Source organism: Chiloscyllium plagiosum, unplaced genomic scaffold (genome assembly GCF_037043375.1).
Source record: "Chiloscyllium plagiosum isolate Xiang-an unplaced genomic scaffold, Cpla_swu_hap1 HiC_scaffold_14, whole genome shotgun sequence".
NCBI classification, from domain to species: domain Eukaryota; kingdom Metazoa; phylum Chordata; class Chondrichthyes; order Orectolobiformes; family Hemiscylliidae; genus Chiloscyllium; species Chiloscyllium plagiosum.
In genome coordinates this window covers 24,887,537-24,907,681 of record NW_028270152.1, presented here as the reverse complement: position 1 = coordinate 24,907,681, position 20,145 = coordinate 24,887,537, and the positions used below count along the sequence as shown (strand labels likewise).

The following is a 20,145-nucleotide window of genomic DNA, read 5'->3' as shown; positions in this document are numbered from 1 at the left end:
GTCTGCGTGGGCACTCTCCGGGTGCTCCGGTTTCCTCCCATAGTCCAAAGATGTGCAGGTCAGGTGAATTGGCCATGCTAAATTGCCCGTAGTGTTAGGTAAGGGGTAAATGCAGGGGTATGGGTGGGTTGCGCTTCGGTGGGGCGGTGTGGACTTGTTGGGCCGAAGGGCCTGTTTCCACACTAAGTAATCTAATCTAATCTAAACACTACTAACTATCCCAACCGCCCTCAACTCCTACCAGGAAGGGTCACGCCACCTACACCAACCACCCGACAGAGAAAAAAAAACACCCAAGAGCAAGGTTAATACTACAGACAAGTAAACTAAAAAATGTTACCCATCCCTTAACATAATTTAGAAATTGAAAAAAGTTAAATATTCTACCCATCTCTGATATCATTTCACACAAAACTTAGTACCAGAAAGGAGCCTCCATCAAGTCCTTTTTAAAAGGAAAGCAAACCCAAACAGCTGTCCTCTACACCTAATGAATGACATTTTTCAGAAGTTGGAATGACACTTATCAAGAGAAAATGTTGATGACATCCAGAGGAAAAAATAATTTCTGACTGGGGAGTCTGGATTGGTTTAGATTTACAAGCATATGAGAGATTATTTCCAGCTTGTTTTTGCTATATTCGTTGATTAAATGATTGAAAATACAAGATTTTCACATACAAATAGTGAATCTGGACAATGACTCCGTAGCAGTGGCCTTGAAGGGCATCTTCAGGCCTACAGTAGTGCAGCACTGAGGAAGTACTTCACATCGCCAGAAGTGCCACCATTTTAAATGAGACACAAAACTGAGGCAACATCTGCCCAGTCAGTCAATAGATGATAAAGTCTCCATGGCTCTACGTGAAAAGAAGCAGACAGTTGTTCTGGTTAATATTTATCCCTCAATCAAGATCAACAAAATCAAATCAACTGATCATTTATATAACTGCTTGTTGAAAGCCTTGCCTGCACAAAATTACCTCTGTTTGACACTTCATAACAGATTTAAATTGGCTGTGAAACACTTCACAATGCTCTGGGGGCCAGGATTTCATCGTATAAATCAAGGACATTTATTTAAAGTGACAACGTGTCATAGCAATTTATTCAGGTTCTTCTATTTCTATTAGAAAGCAATTATCAAACTAAAAAAGACTGCACAAAAACCTTCAAAAGTTCTGCGAAATGGAACACCAAGGTTAGTCAAAACCACTTCTATTTCAGGAATAAATGGAAGAACTCTGTTCTCTCTTACTCTGGCATTAAAGTATATCACATCTCAAATTCCAAAATCTAAACAAGTGTATTTGCATTTGTCAAGCAGGTTTAATTACAGATAAATTTGAGCTGCAAGCATTTGGTTTTCAGTTTAAAACCTTATTCGCAACACAGGCTTTGCCCATAGGCACCAAATAATGGCTTTCAACTTATGTTGATGAATCTCCAGAGATTTGGATTTAAAAAAAAGCACCTCTTTAACATGCCATTGTTTGTGCTAAGAATTAAAAAAAAAATCATTTTTGTGTTGACTTTATTTTATGCCCTGTTCTTAAAAAGTAAACTAATTTGCTGCAGGTCTTATGCTCATACTTCTAGCAATGCTGGCTATTGTAAACAGCTAGGAGCTGGACAGGCATTAGTGACATGGCTAGCTGTTCCCTCAGGTTTTGCTTTATCACCCTACAGGACTTTTTAATAATTTAAATTTAATTAATTACTTACAGTGTGGAAACAGGCCCTTCAGCCCAACAAGTCCACATCGACCCTCCGAAGAGCAACCCACCCAGATGGCCAATTCACCTAACCTGCACATTTTTGGGCTGTGGGAGGAAACCGAAGCACCCGGAAGAAACCCACACAGACATGGGGAGAATGTGCTAACTCCACACAGACAGTTGCCTTTAGGAACTTGTACCAAGGAGGTTCTCCAGTCCGACTGCCCAGCAATGCAGTTTCTGGTTTGCTTTTCTGTAGGTTTTCAAGCTGCTTACATCAGTTTTGTTGACTGAACATAGAAAATGTCTAGGGTAAAAATCAGGCTTGGCCATTGGCTACTGTCAGTCAGCAGACATTCCAACTTTTTGTAGGCAGTTATACACAATTGTTGGTACTGTTCCCATGGCAACAGTTAAATCTTCCAGGTTTTACATGAATAGCAACACAGCAGAAAATCCAATTTAGAATAATTCTTTAGATATTGCAGCTCTTCCGAACACCAAAATTAAGCCCTGGAAATTTTTGCTCTTTGGAGGAAAAAAAATCTTTGACACATTTGGTGTAAGGAAGAACTGTGTTTCACAAGACAGTAAAACTGCTGGAATCAGCAGTTCCAGGCCAGTCACTGTATCAAAAAAAATACAGCATGTTCTGTGCTTTCAAAAAAAAACCCATAATATTAAGATCAGCCTTGGACTCTTCAAAGAAAAAAAAAGGGCTGAGCTCAAATAAACTATTGGTTTTATTTTTGGAGTGACATTTTACATTTCAGAAAGAATTTTCTTTTTATCTCCCCATTAACTGAAATCTCATTTTGTGGAAATAGATTTGAGTTTGCATGCTTGATATTTGACTGAGCAGAGGAATCCCTCATCACTTTGAGATCCCAGTCTTATTTAGATTGGTAATCAAGCCAAGATGTTTAAATGATCAAATGCAGCTTGTCAGCAAACCTTAAAGTCAAGTTTCAGGCAGTTTTATGGAGTGGTGCAGAAAGCCGATTCCACCGAGTACAGAATCTAAAACTAGGGCCTAGAATTATCGTTTGATCAGAGTGGTGCTGGAAAAGCACAGCAGGTCAGGCGGTATCCAAGGAGCAGGGGGAAAAAAAAAAGACGACGTTTTGGGCAAAAGCCCTTCATCAGGAATGGAGGCAGGAAGCCTCCCACCCCCATCTATCTTTCCATTCTAGCAGCTTCCTGCCTCCATTGCTGATGAAGGGCTTTTGTCCGAAACGTCGATTTTCCTGCTCCTTGGATACCACCTGACCTGCTGTGCTTTTCCAGCACCACTCTGATCTAAACTCTGGTTTCCAGCATCTGCAGTCCTCACTTTTGCCCAGAATTATTGTCAAGAGTCTGGGATTCCTTTTTTTTTTTTTAAAAAAAAGTCCGTCTGCAGGAACCTGAACACAGAAAACCCACCCCCAATTCCAATCGATCCAATTCTCACCAGGAGGGGGGAAAAAAAAAAGGAAGAGAGAGCGTGCTTCATAGCGACAGGAAGCCAGAACATAAAAGGGCTATTTGAATGGAGTACAGACTTCAAAACAGACCACATTTTGGTTTTTCCAAGGACTTTCACCCAGAGTGTGGAAGTCACAAATTGATGGACTAGTACTCAAAAGGACTAACAAGATCTGTTTAACGGTCACAGTCTCATGTTTTCAAATTCCCTCCTCTTTTAAACTGCAAAAGAAACTAATGTCATTGCCAGTGATTTTAAACACTTGGATTTATATGCTGGGATAGTATATGTTCAAGCAGTTTAATTGTGCATTGACATTCCCCAAGGATCATTTGTTACAAAAGCTTGGCTGAGTTTCAAAAGCTAATCTTGTCTCAGTGGGGTTCAGGCTCAGTTTAATTAACAGCTTAAAACAGAATATTTAAAAAAGGATTAGAGTAGGAACAGAGGTTGTTTGTTTTTAAATGAGATATTAACCACTTGATCGGGATCTTGTGGTAGTGTCTCCACCTCTGGGTCTGGATGCCTGGGTTCAAGTCCCACTTGCTCCAGAGGTGCATAATAACATTTCTGAACAGGTTGGTTAAGGATACTTTCTAATCAGGTGAAAAGGGCTTTTAAAAATTGCTGCCCTTTTGAATTGGGGTTAAGATTTTTTCACGTCTACGTGGCTCCTGGAGTCTTACTGACGGTGAATACTGTGTAAGTTCACATTATGCTGGTAAAGAGAGTTAAAAGGGCCAGATTGGATGGGGAGGAGCAAGAGGCCTTAAAACATTCTTGAAAAACCAGGATAAACTCTCAGAATCAAAGAGTGGACCTTCTAACTAACCTGCCTCAGCATTTCCTTCACACCATGTCTTCTTAGTATCAGCTAAGCCCTACCCCACCCCAGATATGCCATCACCTCCACCCCCTTCCAACCCATTGCGTACCAGAGCAAAAGTCTTATGACGATTAAGGGTACTTAACCAAGGCCAGTCCAGTAAGTTTAGAAATTGAGCCACCTGCCTCGATGACCTCAGAGGTTAACGTTTCAGAATTAGTTGACGGCACTTAGGATGAAGAGAAGGAAAAAATTTCTTCTGTAACTTGAAGGGCTGTAAAACTTCAAAATTCCCTGAGGGCTGTCAACAGATTTCAGATCTACAGGAATCTAAAGGTTACGGGGTGAAGGGCAGGAAAGTGGAGTGGAGACAGGTTAGCCAGAAATGGGGAAGCAGAAATCAAAAAAAAGAGAGCCAAGACAAAACACCAAATTCTTTCACTGTCAGTCCAATGCCAAAAAAGTTTCCACTTTATGCTGCGACTGGTTTTACGTGGTCAGAGTAGGAATCTCCCAAAAATGCCTGTGAGAAAGTCCACCTATTTATATACGGTAGAATTCCATGCCCTAGAATAGATGCAATTAGATGGAAGCAGTGCCAGTTTCTATTTGCTGACACAGAAGCAGATGCAAATTCCAAAATGCTGAGACTGCCCAAAGTGCAGATTGCTGACATCGTTGGTAGGAAATTGATCGAAAGGGTATTTATATTGATGCTGTTAACAGTTGAAATCCTCTTCTGCAGTTGTGACACAGGTCACCTGCTGGAGTTTGGACAGGAGTAGGGTTGGAGAATTTAGGAAACAACTTTCCATCTGGTCATGCTGTCAGACATGCATTCATGTCACAAAGCACAAGCCCAGTGGTCATTAAATTTCAAATCAGTACAAATTGAAAGAGGCATTCAATGAAAAATAGACCTACAGTTCACCTGGAATCCTAGTTAAAAATGTAAACACAGCATCTAATATTACTGGCAAAATTAGAATACCTCTCTAATGGCATCATGACATTTTCAAAACATATACTCACCCAGAAATACTTTAGACTGCAATTTATTTTCTAACCCTGACTAAAGCATGGTACAACTAAAATTTACAGGAGCTGAGATTTGCAAAATATGAATGTTCACTGCAAGGATGGAGCTTAAATCAGCAGATGACTATTTAACAGGTAAACTAGATCAACAAGAAAAAAAAATTATAGTCTCATTTGAAAGTTACTTTAATGCCAATATGCAGATTTTTTTCAGTAACTATTATGTTGACAGTCTAAATAACTTGCTTCAATAAAAACTAGCAAGGTGACATAAGACAGGTTTTCAAAAAAGGCTTTTAAGTCTATTATGCAACCTCAATTAAGAATCTTTTGTTACATTCTTGCAGTTTATGGCAACCACTGGAGGATGTTACCTAAATAACAATCTTTTTGATACCATATATGCATTTATGGTCCATGTATGCATTTTCCCATCTGATAACACAGATTGGCACTTAAAAGAATCTCATTTATTTCAAAAATGTCTCATTCACTGTTTACCTGGTTTCTAACTTAGAGGTAAATTATGCAAATTTAAAATCACATCAGTTTTGAAAACTCTAGAAATATATAGAACCCCAAATTTTCCTAGCACTGCCCTTTCACTATCAAAACAAAAATCCCATTTGCATTGAAATGATTTGCATGTCAATAGCAAGTAGTCTTTAACAGCAAAATGCCTCAACAAGCTAAAGATCCCTACTTTGTTAGAAATTCTACAGTTTGCTCCCTAAACAGATGTTTTGCCAATATTGATAGATTTCATTTATGTTTGTGAAGAAACTATTTGAAACTGTTACTGATCACGAGCAAGAGTACCAAGTTAGAAACTGGTTTCCTTTATTTCCCTTGCTTCTTGCTGGAATACAACAGGTCTCAGGCTTTCTGGCAACTCACTTAATTGGCCATGATTCAAATGCAAACTTGTACAGTGCCTGCTATTCAAATGCAGGCATCATGGCAATATCCTTTAGAAAGGCACAAGGCTAACTGAGGTTGTTGGCTGTTGATGACGGTCTCTGGTTTGCCATCATTAAGACATTGTTTACAAAAAAGGATTTTAATGAACTGATGATTTTTTTAAAAAAAAATTGTAGGCCTAAATGATCACTCATTCTTTTAACAACACAAAAGAAAGAGGGCTTGCATTTACAAAGTGCCTGGCAATAGCCCCAAAGTCTTGCAAGGGGCATCACAATCGGTGGATAACGCAGAAGCATAGCTTTAGTGGAGGCAGATCTTGTGTACAGCAATGTCCGACAACACCAGTGAGATAACGACCATTTAATTTGTATCTTGGTGTTCAGTGAGGGCTAAATATGGCTATGAAAACAGAGAGAACTGCCCTGCTCCACTCTGGTGTAGGAGAAATAATTCTTGGTTCTATTTCAGAGAGGGACACAGCTATGGTCAGATTACCTGAACCTGCAATTCAGTTTTTAATCTAACGTTGGAAGAATTTTTTTTTTTAAAAAAGTCACCAGATACCAGTCAAATAAACCTCATGTACTAAAAAAGATACCCAAAAAAATACATCCTACAATTTTCACTTAACTATGGGAAACATTCTGTCAGGATTTACTGCTTTGCTGAAATGAGTGAGCTGGGTTCAGAAACCCAAGCAGCTGTTCCACTCCCGCACCATACAAAGCACAGATTGTACTTTGATAAAATGTGAAGTCAATCCCATGAACAAATGGGTGAAAAAGGGTGTGAGCTATAGGGAGGCGCCGAATAGGCTAGGGCCTTTTTCCATGGAACATTGGAGACTGAGGGGTGACCTTATAGAGATTAAGGTCATGAGAGGCATGGATTGGGTAAATAATCTTTATCCTGGGGTGGGGGTGGGGGGGTGAAGTCCACAACTAGAGGACATAGGTTTAGGGCGAGGGGGTAAAGGTTAAAAAAGGGACCTAAAAAAAGGTGCAACTTTTTCATGCAGAGGGTGGTGCAGATATGGAGTGAGCTGCCAGATGAAGTGGTGGAGGTTGGTAAAATTACATCTAAAAAGGCATCTGGATGGGTGCGGAAATAGGAAGGGTTTAAGCAGGATATGGGCCAGTGCTGGCAAATGGGACTAGATTAAATTTAGGATATCTGGTCGGCATGGACGAGTTGGACTGAAGGGTCTGTTTCCATACTGTACCTCTGACTCTAGAATAATTTTCAAACTCACTTCAATTTCAAAGTGGCACCATTGAGAAAATTATGCATATTATTCTTGGATGTTAGAATGACAGCAGTCATATTCAACAAATACACTAAAACTCAAATTACAACAAACTCAAATGGTCACTTAATTACAAAACATGATTAAACAGCAATCTTGAAAATTATGCAAATCTACTGAACTATTTAAAAGAGCAAGAGTAGCAAATAAAGTAGAAGTAGTACATTTGTTATAAACAACTTGTATTTATATACAGCCTTTAAATGGATTAACATCATCCCAAGCTGCTTCACAACAGCATTATAAAGCAAAACATGCACCAAGTCACATAGGCAGACGGCCAATGCTTGAAGAGCTAGTCCTTGAGGAAAGTAAGATAGAAAGCTAAATAAACTTAAAGGAAAGGTTTGCATAGTTGTGGGTGTAGGCAGCTGAAAACATGGCCACCAATTATGGACAATTAAAAATCAGAGAGACAGAGACATTCACGATACCAGAATTAGAGTGCAGGTATCTTGGAAAGTTGTTGGGTCATGGGAGATTAGAGTTAGGGAAGAGGGCAGGCAAAGAAGAATTTTAAAAATCAAGGCACAGCTTAATTAGGAGCCAGTACAGGTTAACAAGCACAGGGCAACGGTTGAATGCTATTTAGTGCAAATTAGGACACAGGAAGCAGAACTGTATTTGCCCTGAAATTAACAGGATGGAATGTTGGATACTGTCCACAAAAGTGTAATAAAATAGTCAAAGTCAAGGTTAAAATACAGATGTGGATGATGGTTTCAGAAACCAGAGAAACAGTGGAGATATTACAGAAGTGAAAAGACCAGCTGTGCAATACTGTAAATATGGTTGAAAGCTCAATTTTGAATCAAGGTATGAAATTGAGATTCCAAAAAAGAGTCTGGTTCAGTCTCAGACAGTTGCCAGGAATACTGATGAAAATGGTGCCTATGGGAGAAATTTTTAGCTGAAAACAGTTTCTGCTTATCCAGGTCTGATTATCAACCTGAAAACAGACTGTGGAGGGGTGTAGAGCGAGGTCGTGGTGAGGTAAAACTGGGCATCACCACACATGTGGAAGCTGATGTGTTCTCCGATGCTGCTACCAAGGGGCACCATACAGGCGAGAACTAGAATAAATTCAATGATAAATCCTTGGGACAAAGTTAACAGTGAAGGTAATACAGTAAATAATCGAATTTTCCTTTCTGACGGAAAACACTATAGAAAGGATTAAACTCATTTACAAAGGAGTTTATTACCCATAAGTTACCTCCATAACTCAAGAATCCAGTAAACTATACATTCAACTACAGAGGAACTGCGATTATCTGGCTTTCAATGATCCGAACATCGGATTATCTGGCAAGATCGCAAAGTCCTGATGCTTGGCTAAACTATATTATCTAGCATTCAATTAACCAAATGAATTACTCCCCAGTGTTCTCTGTATTTAAAAATAAAGCAATTTCCTGCAGTATTTTTGCTGTATATTTGTTCTTTTGTGGATTAAGGATAGAAATGCACAATGTAAAAAAATCCATCTAATCATTAGCTGGAAAGTTTGATTTTTTTTTAAAAATGTGTTTCAGTTTTACACTCTTGGTTTTAGTCATCCAAAATGTTCAACATGGTAAATAAGTTAACTATGGTCAGGTAGTGAAACATAATTCGTTAGATAAATTTTCCTCTCTCCAATTTTATTTTCTGACTGAAATTACAAACTAAAAAAAAAACCATGTCACAAAAACAGATAAACCTATATTTCTTCTGCTTACAAAAGCTGCTTTAGAAATCAGCTCAAGTACAAAGCTGATTTTGCTAAACCATGCTGCACAACATCAGAAAATAGATTGCAGGAATGCCATGCAGATCAAAATGCTATAACTATTTAAGCACGGATCAATTGCTCTGACCTGTTTATACATCTTTCCTTTTTCTAGTCTGTTGATCTTATCCCACTGCAGTACACCAGTATCATCCAATCTTCTGAAAGGCCTAGGAAATAAAACAGATCATTACTCAGTCACTAATTAGAAAGTCTGAGAGTCTTAATAACAGAGGCAACCCTAAAAAGTAGTCAGATATAAAATCATTGACAAAATGCATGCTTATACTATGGTCTTAATTTCAGCAAAGTATTTTCTTCTCAATTTTGTGAAGGCGGCTTGTTTGATTCATTCCATGTTTACCTCTCAGCCCCCTTGGCCCACAGGCCTTATTCCTGATGAAGAGCTTATGCTCAAAACGTCAACTCTCCTGCTCCTCGGATACTGTCTGACTGGCTGTGCTTTTCCAGCACCACACTCTGACTCTTACCTTATTTCACAGAAGAAAGCCACATGAATAGAACTGAAACTAATGAGTAGAGAGATGCACATTACAGAACATATTACTATTCTGTCCACCAGGGTTTTAAATCGATCTATAACTTTAGGATCACAAGTAATTCCACTTTACTTCCAATGCCTCTCTATGCACACAACTATTCCATTAAAAAGGCTGACACAAGTCAGATATTTTCTGAACACTGACTTTCGTGGAAAATCATGAAGAGTTGCAAATTGCAACTATTCCTTATTATTTTCTTTTCCCTTCATACTTACAAAAGCTACTTACTTGCGTTTATCCGTAAAGAAACTTGGCTTATCAGCTTGGACGATCACCAAGTCAAAGAGATCCCGCCAGTCCTTTCCTACCATGTATTTCATTCCTTTATCACTGTAAAAAGTACATGTGAAAGATATTTGTGCAATACTTGAACATATTGCCACACTGATGTTCATTAAGAAAACCAGACCAATCCTGACAGATGGGTGGATGACAGGGTGATGCACCAGATTTAATTTCTTTTTATTTTTCTGTTGCAGCTTGGTACAACGGAGAAGCTAACTTGGCCATTTTAGTTATCAGGCAGCATACATAGGATGAAAAACAACAGTTTTTGCCCCCATTTCAATTTAAAATACTTAGATTCTATAAATCTACCACAAATTCAGAAGTACACCTCAAATCTAAAGATTTGTCATTCATCCCCTTCACCAAGCTGCTCAGAGAAGCAGAACAAAGGTCTAGTGGGAGTTCTCTTTAATAGGTCACCCCTTTTATAAAAAGCTGTAACTTTGTGATATAAAGTTGAGAAGTTGAGTAAAAAAAAGGCAATTCTAATATCACCTAGCATCCCTGAAATAGATAATCTCTTTCTTCTGTTATGACCAGGAAAGGAGTGGGAAAAATCAGTTCTCATCTTTTTGACAACTCCTTGGTGGGTTGCAACAATTTTTAAAATTTCTTTTGTGCTGCTAAACAAAACAGTTTGCTAGAAAATGAAAAAAGGTAAAAGAAGAAACAAATTGTATTACCAACTAACCCAGAGAAAAAAAAGTCACACACTCTAAACACTAACCCATTCTTTCTCCATTGATGAGGCCAGACTAGGCTGTGTTTCTAGCATTTTCCATTTTTATTTCAGCTTTCCAAATCCCACAGTGCTCTGCTTTTGCAGCTTCCCAGAGAGCTGGCTAACACACCAAAATAATGGTGTCAATTCCTTGGGTTAGACGCCTCCAGAGTAATGTGACCAAAATGGTATTTACAAACTTTACTAGAGAAGAACAAAATTCCAGACACAAGTGTGTTCCCACAATGAAACCCCACCAAGTCCAATAGAGAGATAAATTCTGGTGGGGTTCTCCATACCAGGGATTCCATTACCTTTGAAATGAGCATTTGAAGCAACTTAATTATTGGGTAATGTACTTATTTCCTTCTAAAGTAACTTCTCAGGAATGTCACCAACAGATAAAACTTTAATTTTTCATTCATACTAAACTGGTGAACATAAAAACAAAAAAGTGTGGAAGCTATCGTGTTAAAACATCTGACCGACTAACTGCTGTACTTAATTTTTGAACCTCATTTAAAAGTCTTGTTTTTCCCTCAATACTGAGCCATCTGTTGCTGACCACTGAGGAAAGACACTGGTTCTAAACTGAATCCAGTTTTTAGCCTGATCATTCATAATTTCTAGCTGTGTTGTGGAACTCATTTCGTATCATACTCAGACTCATGTGATCTTGGTATATAACTCTGGTTCAGGAGGAGAGCAATGGCATCTTGGAAAAAGGATGATTGCAACAGCTAAAAATAATACAAAGCTTAGATAACCAAAATTACCACTTACACAAAGTTGAAAGGACTATTGGTTATAAGAAAGAGCTTTTTTCCATTATTAACCAGCCGGTTTAGGACAGCGTATATTTCATCACCATGAAGGATGTACTTCTCTGAATGGGAAGGAAAGGAATCATTACTCTATTTCAATACTAATAGAGTTTGAATTGATTCAAAAACAAATTCTTGATGCACCTTCTCAATTAGCATTTTACTGACACCATTAGGTTGAGACAGTTCACCTTTTTGGTGAAACTCACCTATTATTTTCTCAAATCAGTCTAATTAAAAGATTATGGTTTTCCCCCTCCATTATTTAACAAACCTGAAAAAATATTAACTCAGCAAACAAATGACTGATGACCATACAGCTGGGAAGGATGTGGGAAAGAAATTACAGGGGTTTAATTATAGGAACATGGCAACATACATTATGGAGGTCACCTTGAAGAGTGATACTGGGCTGGATTTTCATGGAGTTTAGGAGAATCCCAAGACCTTAAAATGGAGGAGAGGACCTGGGTACAGTAGGCTTGGCCCCTTTTCAACAAGGGACAGTTGTTGAAGTGCGCATTAGGGAATTGAAACATCTGCTGGACCAGTAAAACGGAATGCCGAGAACAAACATCAGATGTTCACTCCAGGAATGGTCTGAACCAGCACTGTGTCCCACAACTGCATAGGATAAATAAAATGCTCAGAAGCCAGATAAAGAAATGTGAAATTGTCAAACTGATAAAAAGAATTTAAATCTCTTGTTCTTTAAATTTTAATACAAAAAGATAATACAAAATTTATATCGGTTTGCAAAAAAAAAAAACAGTAGTTCCACTATTGACAGCCCTCAGGTTTAATTTTCTGTTAGCATTGGTACTCTGACTGCTTCTACCTCCTATCAGTAGGACAGTTTTGGCAGCAGGGAGGCTGTGAAGTCTGTTTTATCGGCACTTACATGAGGCTCTGCTGTCTTTGACGTGGCCTTATGAATACAAACTTCCTTTTTTCCAAAGCTATAGTGTAGTTACAGGGATTAAACAGGGATCAGTGCATGGTGGAAACTCAGTTGGCATAGAGTATGCAAGGGAAAAAGCTAGTGGGTGGGGTGTGTCTGGGTTGGCACTCAATAGGCAGATGGGCTATGGAGGATTTGGATGGAGTGCAGGGGGGGTGTAGTTATAGTACAGTGCGTCAGAGACCATGATTGGAAAAGGATGGCACTTGAGGAGTGGATTAGTAAGGGCAGAAGGACATCACTTTTATTGCAACTGGTTGAAGTCCTGCAGCATCAAGCCGCTTCAGCAGCTGGCAGCAATGTGCCACCTCTGAACCTTTCCCAGGTTGGCTGTCCTGACTCCACCATACAAGTGCCCAACTCCACAATGAAAACTTTGACAACCAAAAAAAAGAAACAACCAGACATGGACATGCAAAACCAGGAGCTTTCCCCAACTCCCACTAACAGCCTCAAAAGATGAAAATCCAGCCCAAATCAGACACACACACACACACACACGCACACACTTATGCAGTGAACATGTTAATGAATTAGCTTGATCACTGAAGATGAATTGCTTATTCTTTAGATCAGCAGGATCTTAAAATGGTAAATTTGCACACTTAAATCGCATAATTGAGCATCTCGCATCAGAGATAGCTAATTTTCTCTCGGAGACTAGAAATATAGTACTAAATATTAGTGACTCACCTAGGTCCTGTTCAATCCAATTGTACATCATTCCTTTAACATGGACACTAGTTACAGCATCCTGAAGGAAAAGACAGGAGGGAGGGAACAAGGAAGTAGTTGTAAATTAAGGTTTTTATATTAAAAAAAAATTGTCTCCATAAAATTTTTGTTGTTCCTATCCAGTAGTAATTAGTGCTTTAGGAAATGCAGTACACCCATAAAAAGATTGTTCTTCAGGATGTAAAATCACACTTGCAAAACTTCTGCATTTCCACATCTTAGTTCAAGTTCTCTTTCCTAACTGTATGTATTTATGGATTCACCAAGTGGGTGGAATGGATAATGTCTTTGCCCCTTTTATTAAGGAAACACCTCGGGCTACATTTCGGATGAACTACTGCAGATTGCAAGACGCAACTGATGGCAGCCAGCCTCACAAAATGGGGCTGTGCAATCAAATCTAAATCCACTCTGGCAGTAGCTTAGGCTTTTGGATGGGAGCACTCAATTAGGAACACCATGGAAAAACACTCCAGTTTGTTGCAGCTTCTCACGATGCCTTTTTTGCATGCTTTAGAATATTTACTAGAGAAATTTCAGTGTGTGTAAATCATCTCAACAACTTCAAATAAAACCAAACAGTATTTGACAAGATAGGCTGATATAAATCAAAATGGGATTGGAAGTAAAACTGAAATGTGGAAGCACTATGCAATCACTGATTCCCAGGAATTAGATCTCTGCATTGCCTCAGATCTGACCGGACTTCCTAGAGAGGTTAACATTTGACTGTTCTACACAACTACCACAAGACATAGAAGCAGAATTTGGTCCATCAAGTCTGCTCTGCCATTCAATCATGGCTGATACATTTTTCAACCCCATTTTCCTGCTTTCTCCCAATAACTCTAATCCCCTTACCAATCAAGAACACCTCTCGTCTAAAATACACTTGAGTTGACCAATACTACCTAGTCTGATGTACAATCCACCCAATGTAGAATCTATAAGGTCTAAGAGTCACTGAAATGAAAATAGAACAACTGCAAATATAACACTGTTTGCTACCTCAGAGTTAAACAGTAACAGACTATAAATAGAATTTATTTTGGCTTCTATCTAGTGATAACTTTCGATTATTGACCTGCAAGTGAAGCACTGCTCTGTTGAGATGCAGTGTTAAATTTATCTAAACTTGTTGGGTTTATTTTGCTGCCACGAGAAACAGAAATCTGATGTTTAAGTTCAACCATGCAGAAGGGTTATATACGTACCTGGTGTATTATTAAGTGACAATGGAGGCTTTATAATGAAAAGCCTATCTTTATCAAATTTCACCTTTACAAAAGAACAAATTGCACAGAAAAGCTAATCTCTTCTAGTGTTTGCAGTTACAAACAAACATCCAAGTAGCATTGGTTGCCCTATTAAGTTAAAGTGTTAAGTTTCCTGGCAAGTCCCAATTATTATTGTGATGCAGATTAACCTGGAGTGAGGTTTGAACTTACGCTCACATCTCTGAAGAGATGAACCGGATCATATTCGATGTTGTTTTTAATGAAGTAGTCATTCACACAAGAAAGAAGGGTCATTTCAGGAAGAGAAAAAACATCCATGAACTGTTTCATAGTAGGACCCTAAAAAGTATAAAAACATAGATGTACATCAAAACAGAAAAATGTTCAAAGCTCCTGAGAATATTAGACTATTCAACATTTTTCCCCAAGATAAAAAGTGCTTTTACGATTAACTCATTGGACAAGAAAAGGGGTGCTAGAAGCCTAAGTTACACAGAACTGTGCCTGCTACAAACCCACCAGTCACTATTTTGACAAGGGCCTTTATAAGGGTGATTTAGATACTGTATGGGAACCCTATGATATACACTGGCAAAAATCAGTTTTAAAACAGATAGAGAGCAATCCACCTCATCTTCATGATCAACTTCATCTTTGCTCAAAACTGAACAACCCAATTTTTGATTTAAACATATTACTCTCCAATTTAATATAAAATTCTATCTTTATTACCTCACTTCAAGGGAGAACACCTTACAACATGATTACTAATTCATTCTGTCTCATTGCACAAGATCTAAAATAGTTCAAATAAAACAAAAGAACTGTGGATACTGGAGATCTGAAACAAAAACTGCTGGGAAACTCAGCAGTTTTGGCAGCACCTGTGGAGAGAAAGCAGAGTTAAGTATTTCTAGTTAAGTGACTCTTCATCAGAACTCAGACCGCAGAACAGTTCTGATGACTATTCAATCCCAAGTCTTTCATGATTATTGCATTGCTTTCATTTCATGCTCTAAATGATTTATACTCTGTCCAACACCAATGATCATTAAATACTCCCACCAATAGTTTTTGTCCATTATAATTTCTTTGCTCCACCCATTGTTACTCTATATCTTGATTTGCTTGGCTATTTACTTGTTTTCTTCTGCCTTCATCTCATCGTTTAAATATTAGGGCTACTCTGTCTATGTTGTATATGCTTGTCAAATAAGTCAAGAAACTTGAAGCATTTAGTTTCCAATCTGTATTTTCCCTGCAATCAAAAGTAGTGTTACTGGATCAAACTCCATTGTCTCCACTTTTAGCATTAATTTGCCCATTTATATTTCCCTATCTGTAATTGCCCAGCGGATGGTTAAGAGTCTGGAGTCACATGTAGGCCAGACCAGATAATAGTGGTAGATTTCCTTACCTAAAAGCAAATTAGTGAACCACTCTGTTTTCTGAAGTCAATGACCAGTTCCTTCAGTTTGCTAATGTTGAGGAGAGATTATTATTGTTACACCACATCACGTTTTTGCTGTGTTCTGGCTCATCATTGTAGGCTGGATCACAAACAGCAGTAGTGGCATCAGCAACCTCGTAGATGGAGTTAGGATAAAATTTAGTCCCACAGACAAGAGTGTACAGGGAGCATAGTAAGAGGTTGAGTATACAGTCTTGTGGGGCAATTGACTGTGGTCACATGGTCACCATTAGGCTGGATTTTCATTCCAGGTATTCAGTAAATTGAAATTGCACCACCTGTCATGGTGGATTTGAACCCATGACCCTAGAAGTTAACCTATATCTCTGGATTACCATTCCTGTGACAACAGGACTGTACCACCATCTCTCCCCGATCACACAAATGACATTTATTCATAATGAAAGGAAGTTAGAGAGTCTTTACTTTGGTTGTGATTTTGTTTTATATTCTAGAATAGGCACAAGGTCTGACAGATTTTCAAGCATGCTTGAACAAAAACTCAAACTTCTCAATGAGGATGTCTCATGTATAACTGATCTTTTTGGCAATAATTTGCAAGTTGGATCAAACTAGACTTCAGTTACCATTTCTCTTCATTTTAAAGACAGAGTTCTATGATAATCATCACCACGGGAGTCCCACAAGGCTGTATACTCAGCCCCTTACTTTGCTCCCTGTACACATGACTGTGGGGCCAAATTTTATCATAACTCCAAGGTCGCTGATAACACCACCGTTGTAGGCCAGATCGCAAACAATGGATGAGCCAGAACACAGCAAAGAGATGACATGGTGTAATCTCTCCCTCAACATCAGCAAACTGAAGGAGCTGGTCATTGACTTCAGGATGCAGAGTGGAGGGCACACCCTTGTCTACATCACTGGTGCTGAGGTGAAGATAGTTGAGAGTGTCAAGTTCCTAAGAATGATGATCACCAATCAGTCCTGATTCACCCACACTGATGCAATGGAGAAGAAGCAGGACAAGAACGGATGGAGGACGATGAGGACAATACCACCAACACCACTTCCTCAGGAGGCTAAAGAAATTCAACAGGTCTGTAAAGACTCTTACCAATTTTTATAGATGCACTATAGAAAGCATCATTGCTTGATATGGCAACTGCTCTGCCCAGGAACATGAGAAACTACAGAGAGTTGTGAACATAGCCCAATCCATCATGCAAAACAACCTTCCATCTATTGACTCCATCTTTACTGCCCACTGCCTCAGGAAAACAGCCAACATAGTCAGGGGACCCCGGACACCTTGGTTATCATCTCTTCCATCGGGCAGAAGATACAAAAAGGCTTAACACAAATGTTCCCTGCTGTAGCTAAGCTTCTGAATGGACCTCTCATTTTAAACTTAATATTGATCTCTTTGTATCCCTCGCTCTGTTCTATTACCCTAATGCACTTTGTATGGCATGATCTGACTGTATTGCACAAAACAAAATTCTTTGCTGTACCCAGGTACATGCAACAATAATCAATCAAAACAATTGAATTGAAGGAGACAAAACACCATTACATCGAATCCAGTTTACATGAAACCCAAAGGAATCAACTCATGTTTAATCTAAATTTCAACATCCACTCCATTTAGTGGATATTTGCCAATCAGTTGGCATGAATACCAATGTCCAGATTCCACTTTAAAGCGCAGAAATACCTGGTAACCTGCTTTTCTTGGAAAATAGCTCATCTTTAACATCTGTCCCTATTCACAAATTGTCTCTGAACTCCCTTCTACACACATGCTCAACAGCTGCTGAAGATTATAGCAATGTAGACCTTTACGAAGTCTATTCTCTGTAACAACGAATGAGTATGACCTTGTGTGGGAACACAATGTTCCATATTTAAACTTTACATGTAAACATACTGGTAATTACTGGTTCACAAAATTGTGACATATTTTTAAAAAATATATTTTGTGAAAACACCAGATGATAAATAAGCCCAGGTCTACAAAGCTGAAAAAAAAACCTGGTGACGTCCAAGCTGCCAAAATGTTTATTACAACTGCTATTTACAGCTGAGCATTCTGTTTGAATCTACTCTGGCTGCCAGGAAATGTCAGAGACTGAGGACAAAATAATGGTCTGCTGTTCAACAAAGCACTTGGTCTGTAGTGGTGAAGTAGCTGGTTTTCTCTTCTTCCTTTTCCACCTAGACAAGAACCCAATCTCAGCCAGGTCAAAAACAGGAAAAAAAAAGGTATAGAAGCTGAACATCTACCTGCTCAGCAACAGAAAAACAAAATCAATATAGATTAGTCTCTCTAATTGGTCTAAATAATGACAGCATTGACTGGACTGCAATTCTTCTCTCCCTACTACAACAGTCTTATCAAATCATAAAAGCATGAAACAGAGGACTGGATTCAAATAGAATGGGGAGAATGTGTTTTATTAAAAGAAAGCAAGAGCAGTACACAAAAACATTGCGCGTGCAGTCAGAAAGGTTATCAACACTTTCTAATTTTCATCTCAGCTATTAAAGTAGTACATGTCCAAATGCTGCAAGACCCGGGCAATATCCAGGCTTGGGCTGAAAACTGGAAAGTAACATTCACGTCACAGAAATATCAAGCAATCACCATCTGCAATAAGACAGCATCTAGTCATTGCCTCTTGATGTTCAATGGCTTTACCAATCACCAAACTCCCCCACTTAACATCCTGGGGGGTTACCATTGAACAGAAATTCAACTGGACATACCACATAAACAGTGACTACAAAAGCAGGGCAGAAGCTAGAAATACTGTGGCCAGTAACTCAATTCCTGACTCCAAAACCTGTCCACTATCTACAAAGGCACAAGACAGGGGTGTGATGCAATATTCCCCACTTGCCTGGATTAATTGGGGGAGGTGATACCCTAATTGTATGATCACTAGACCATGAATCCAGAGACCCACTTAATCTTTTGACGACCTGGGGTGGAAGTCCATCTCAACAGCCAGTAGAATTTGAATTCAATTAAAACTAAATCTGGAATGACGACTGTGAATCTATTGCTGATTGTCAGAAAAAAAAACCCATCTGGTTCACTAACATCCTTCAGAGAAGGAAAGTACTGTTCTTACCTGGTCTGACCTAGATCAATTGCAATACTGTTGACTCTTAACTGCCCTTAAGGATGGGCCCAGTCAGTCAATAATACCCACATCCCATGAATGAAGCTTGATAGCATTCAGGACAAAACAGCCAATTTAGTTGGCACTATATCCGCTTCCTCCACCACTGACACGGAGGCTGTAGTACATAAAATCTACAAGATACACTTTAGGAACTCAGAAGCTCCTTATGTAGCACCTTCCAAACCTATCACCATTCCCATCTAGAAAAGATAAAAGGGTAGCAGTGCATAGAATATCACCAGCTGCAAGTTCTCCTCCAAGCCATTTATCACACTGATTATGATAACATATTTGTTGATTGTCATTAGGTCAAGATCCTGGAATCCCCTCCCGAATGGCATTGTGGGTCTATCTATAGCTGTTAAAGGCAGCAACTCACCACCATTTTCTCAAGGGCAACAAGAGACAGGCAATAAATGAAGGCCCAGCCAGCACTGCCCACTTCCAAGCGTGAATGAAAAAAAAAAATCAGACACCAATGATTGCAATGTGCTGTTACATTTTCTCATTCTCTTACAACAGGCTGAAGTTTCTTGAATGAAACTGGTGCTTGAAATTACAGTCTCACAATACAGAGCATTCTTAGAACATTATGAATGTATTTCTAGTTGCATTTCTAGTTTTCAGGAGAACTTGAAGTTGAAACAAGTTGGAGGAAGTCCTTCTCTATTATGACCTCCCACTTTCAACTTATTTCTGTTTATTAAATTAGTTTCAAATCATCTAAGCAGCCAATGATTTTCTTGTGGAACTCTGCCTCAGCAGACACCAAATGGGCCCTTCATAGGTCTTCCATAAACCCAGAGTCCTTTTGGAGACAAAGGGTGATTAGTATATTGATTAAACATCTGGTGCATAGGTTTTACACCTCAAGAATTTGAGGCAGCTGGTGTCTTGGAGTTGGAATGACTCATTCAATTTGATTCTACCCTTAGATTAGATTCAGCAAATCGCATGGAACCAGTTTGGAATGTTCCATTTGATGGTGATAGGGAGAGTGGTTTCAATTCACACAAGAGATCAGATGACCCTCATGCAGCAATCTGTTATAGCATTTTGTGTTCCATTTTAAAATATTTTTTAAAAAGTTTACATTTCAGAATTTACTGAGCAACAACATTACTAAAAATGGAAACATGAT

General features: G+C 38.8%; 1 protein-coding gene across 1 annotated transcript in view; it reads right to left on the bottom strand.

Annotated features, from left to right (window-relative positions):
* Positions 1 to 20,145, bottom strand: part of LOC122558914 (5'-nucleotidase domain-containing protein 2-like) — a 63,520-nt gene that overhangs the window by 22,346 nt on the left and 21,029 nt on the right. The window contains exons 6-10 of the mRNA XM_087994201.1: positions 14,592 to 14,720; positions 13,102 to 13,162; positions 11,407 to 11,509; positions 9,843 to 9,944; positions 9,140 to 9,221 (exon numbers count right to left, since the gene is read on the bottom strand). Coding sequence (XP_087850327.1) covers positions 9,140 to 9,221; positions 9,843 to 9,944; positions 11,407 to 11,509; positions 13,102 to 13,162; positions 14,592 to 14,720 — 477 coding nt within the window. The remainder of the gene's footprint in view (positions 1 to 9,139; positions 9,222 to 9,842; positions 9,945 to 11,406; positions 11,510 to 13,101; positions 13,163 to 14,591; positions 14,721 to 20,145) is intronic.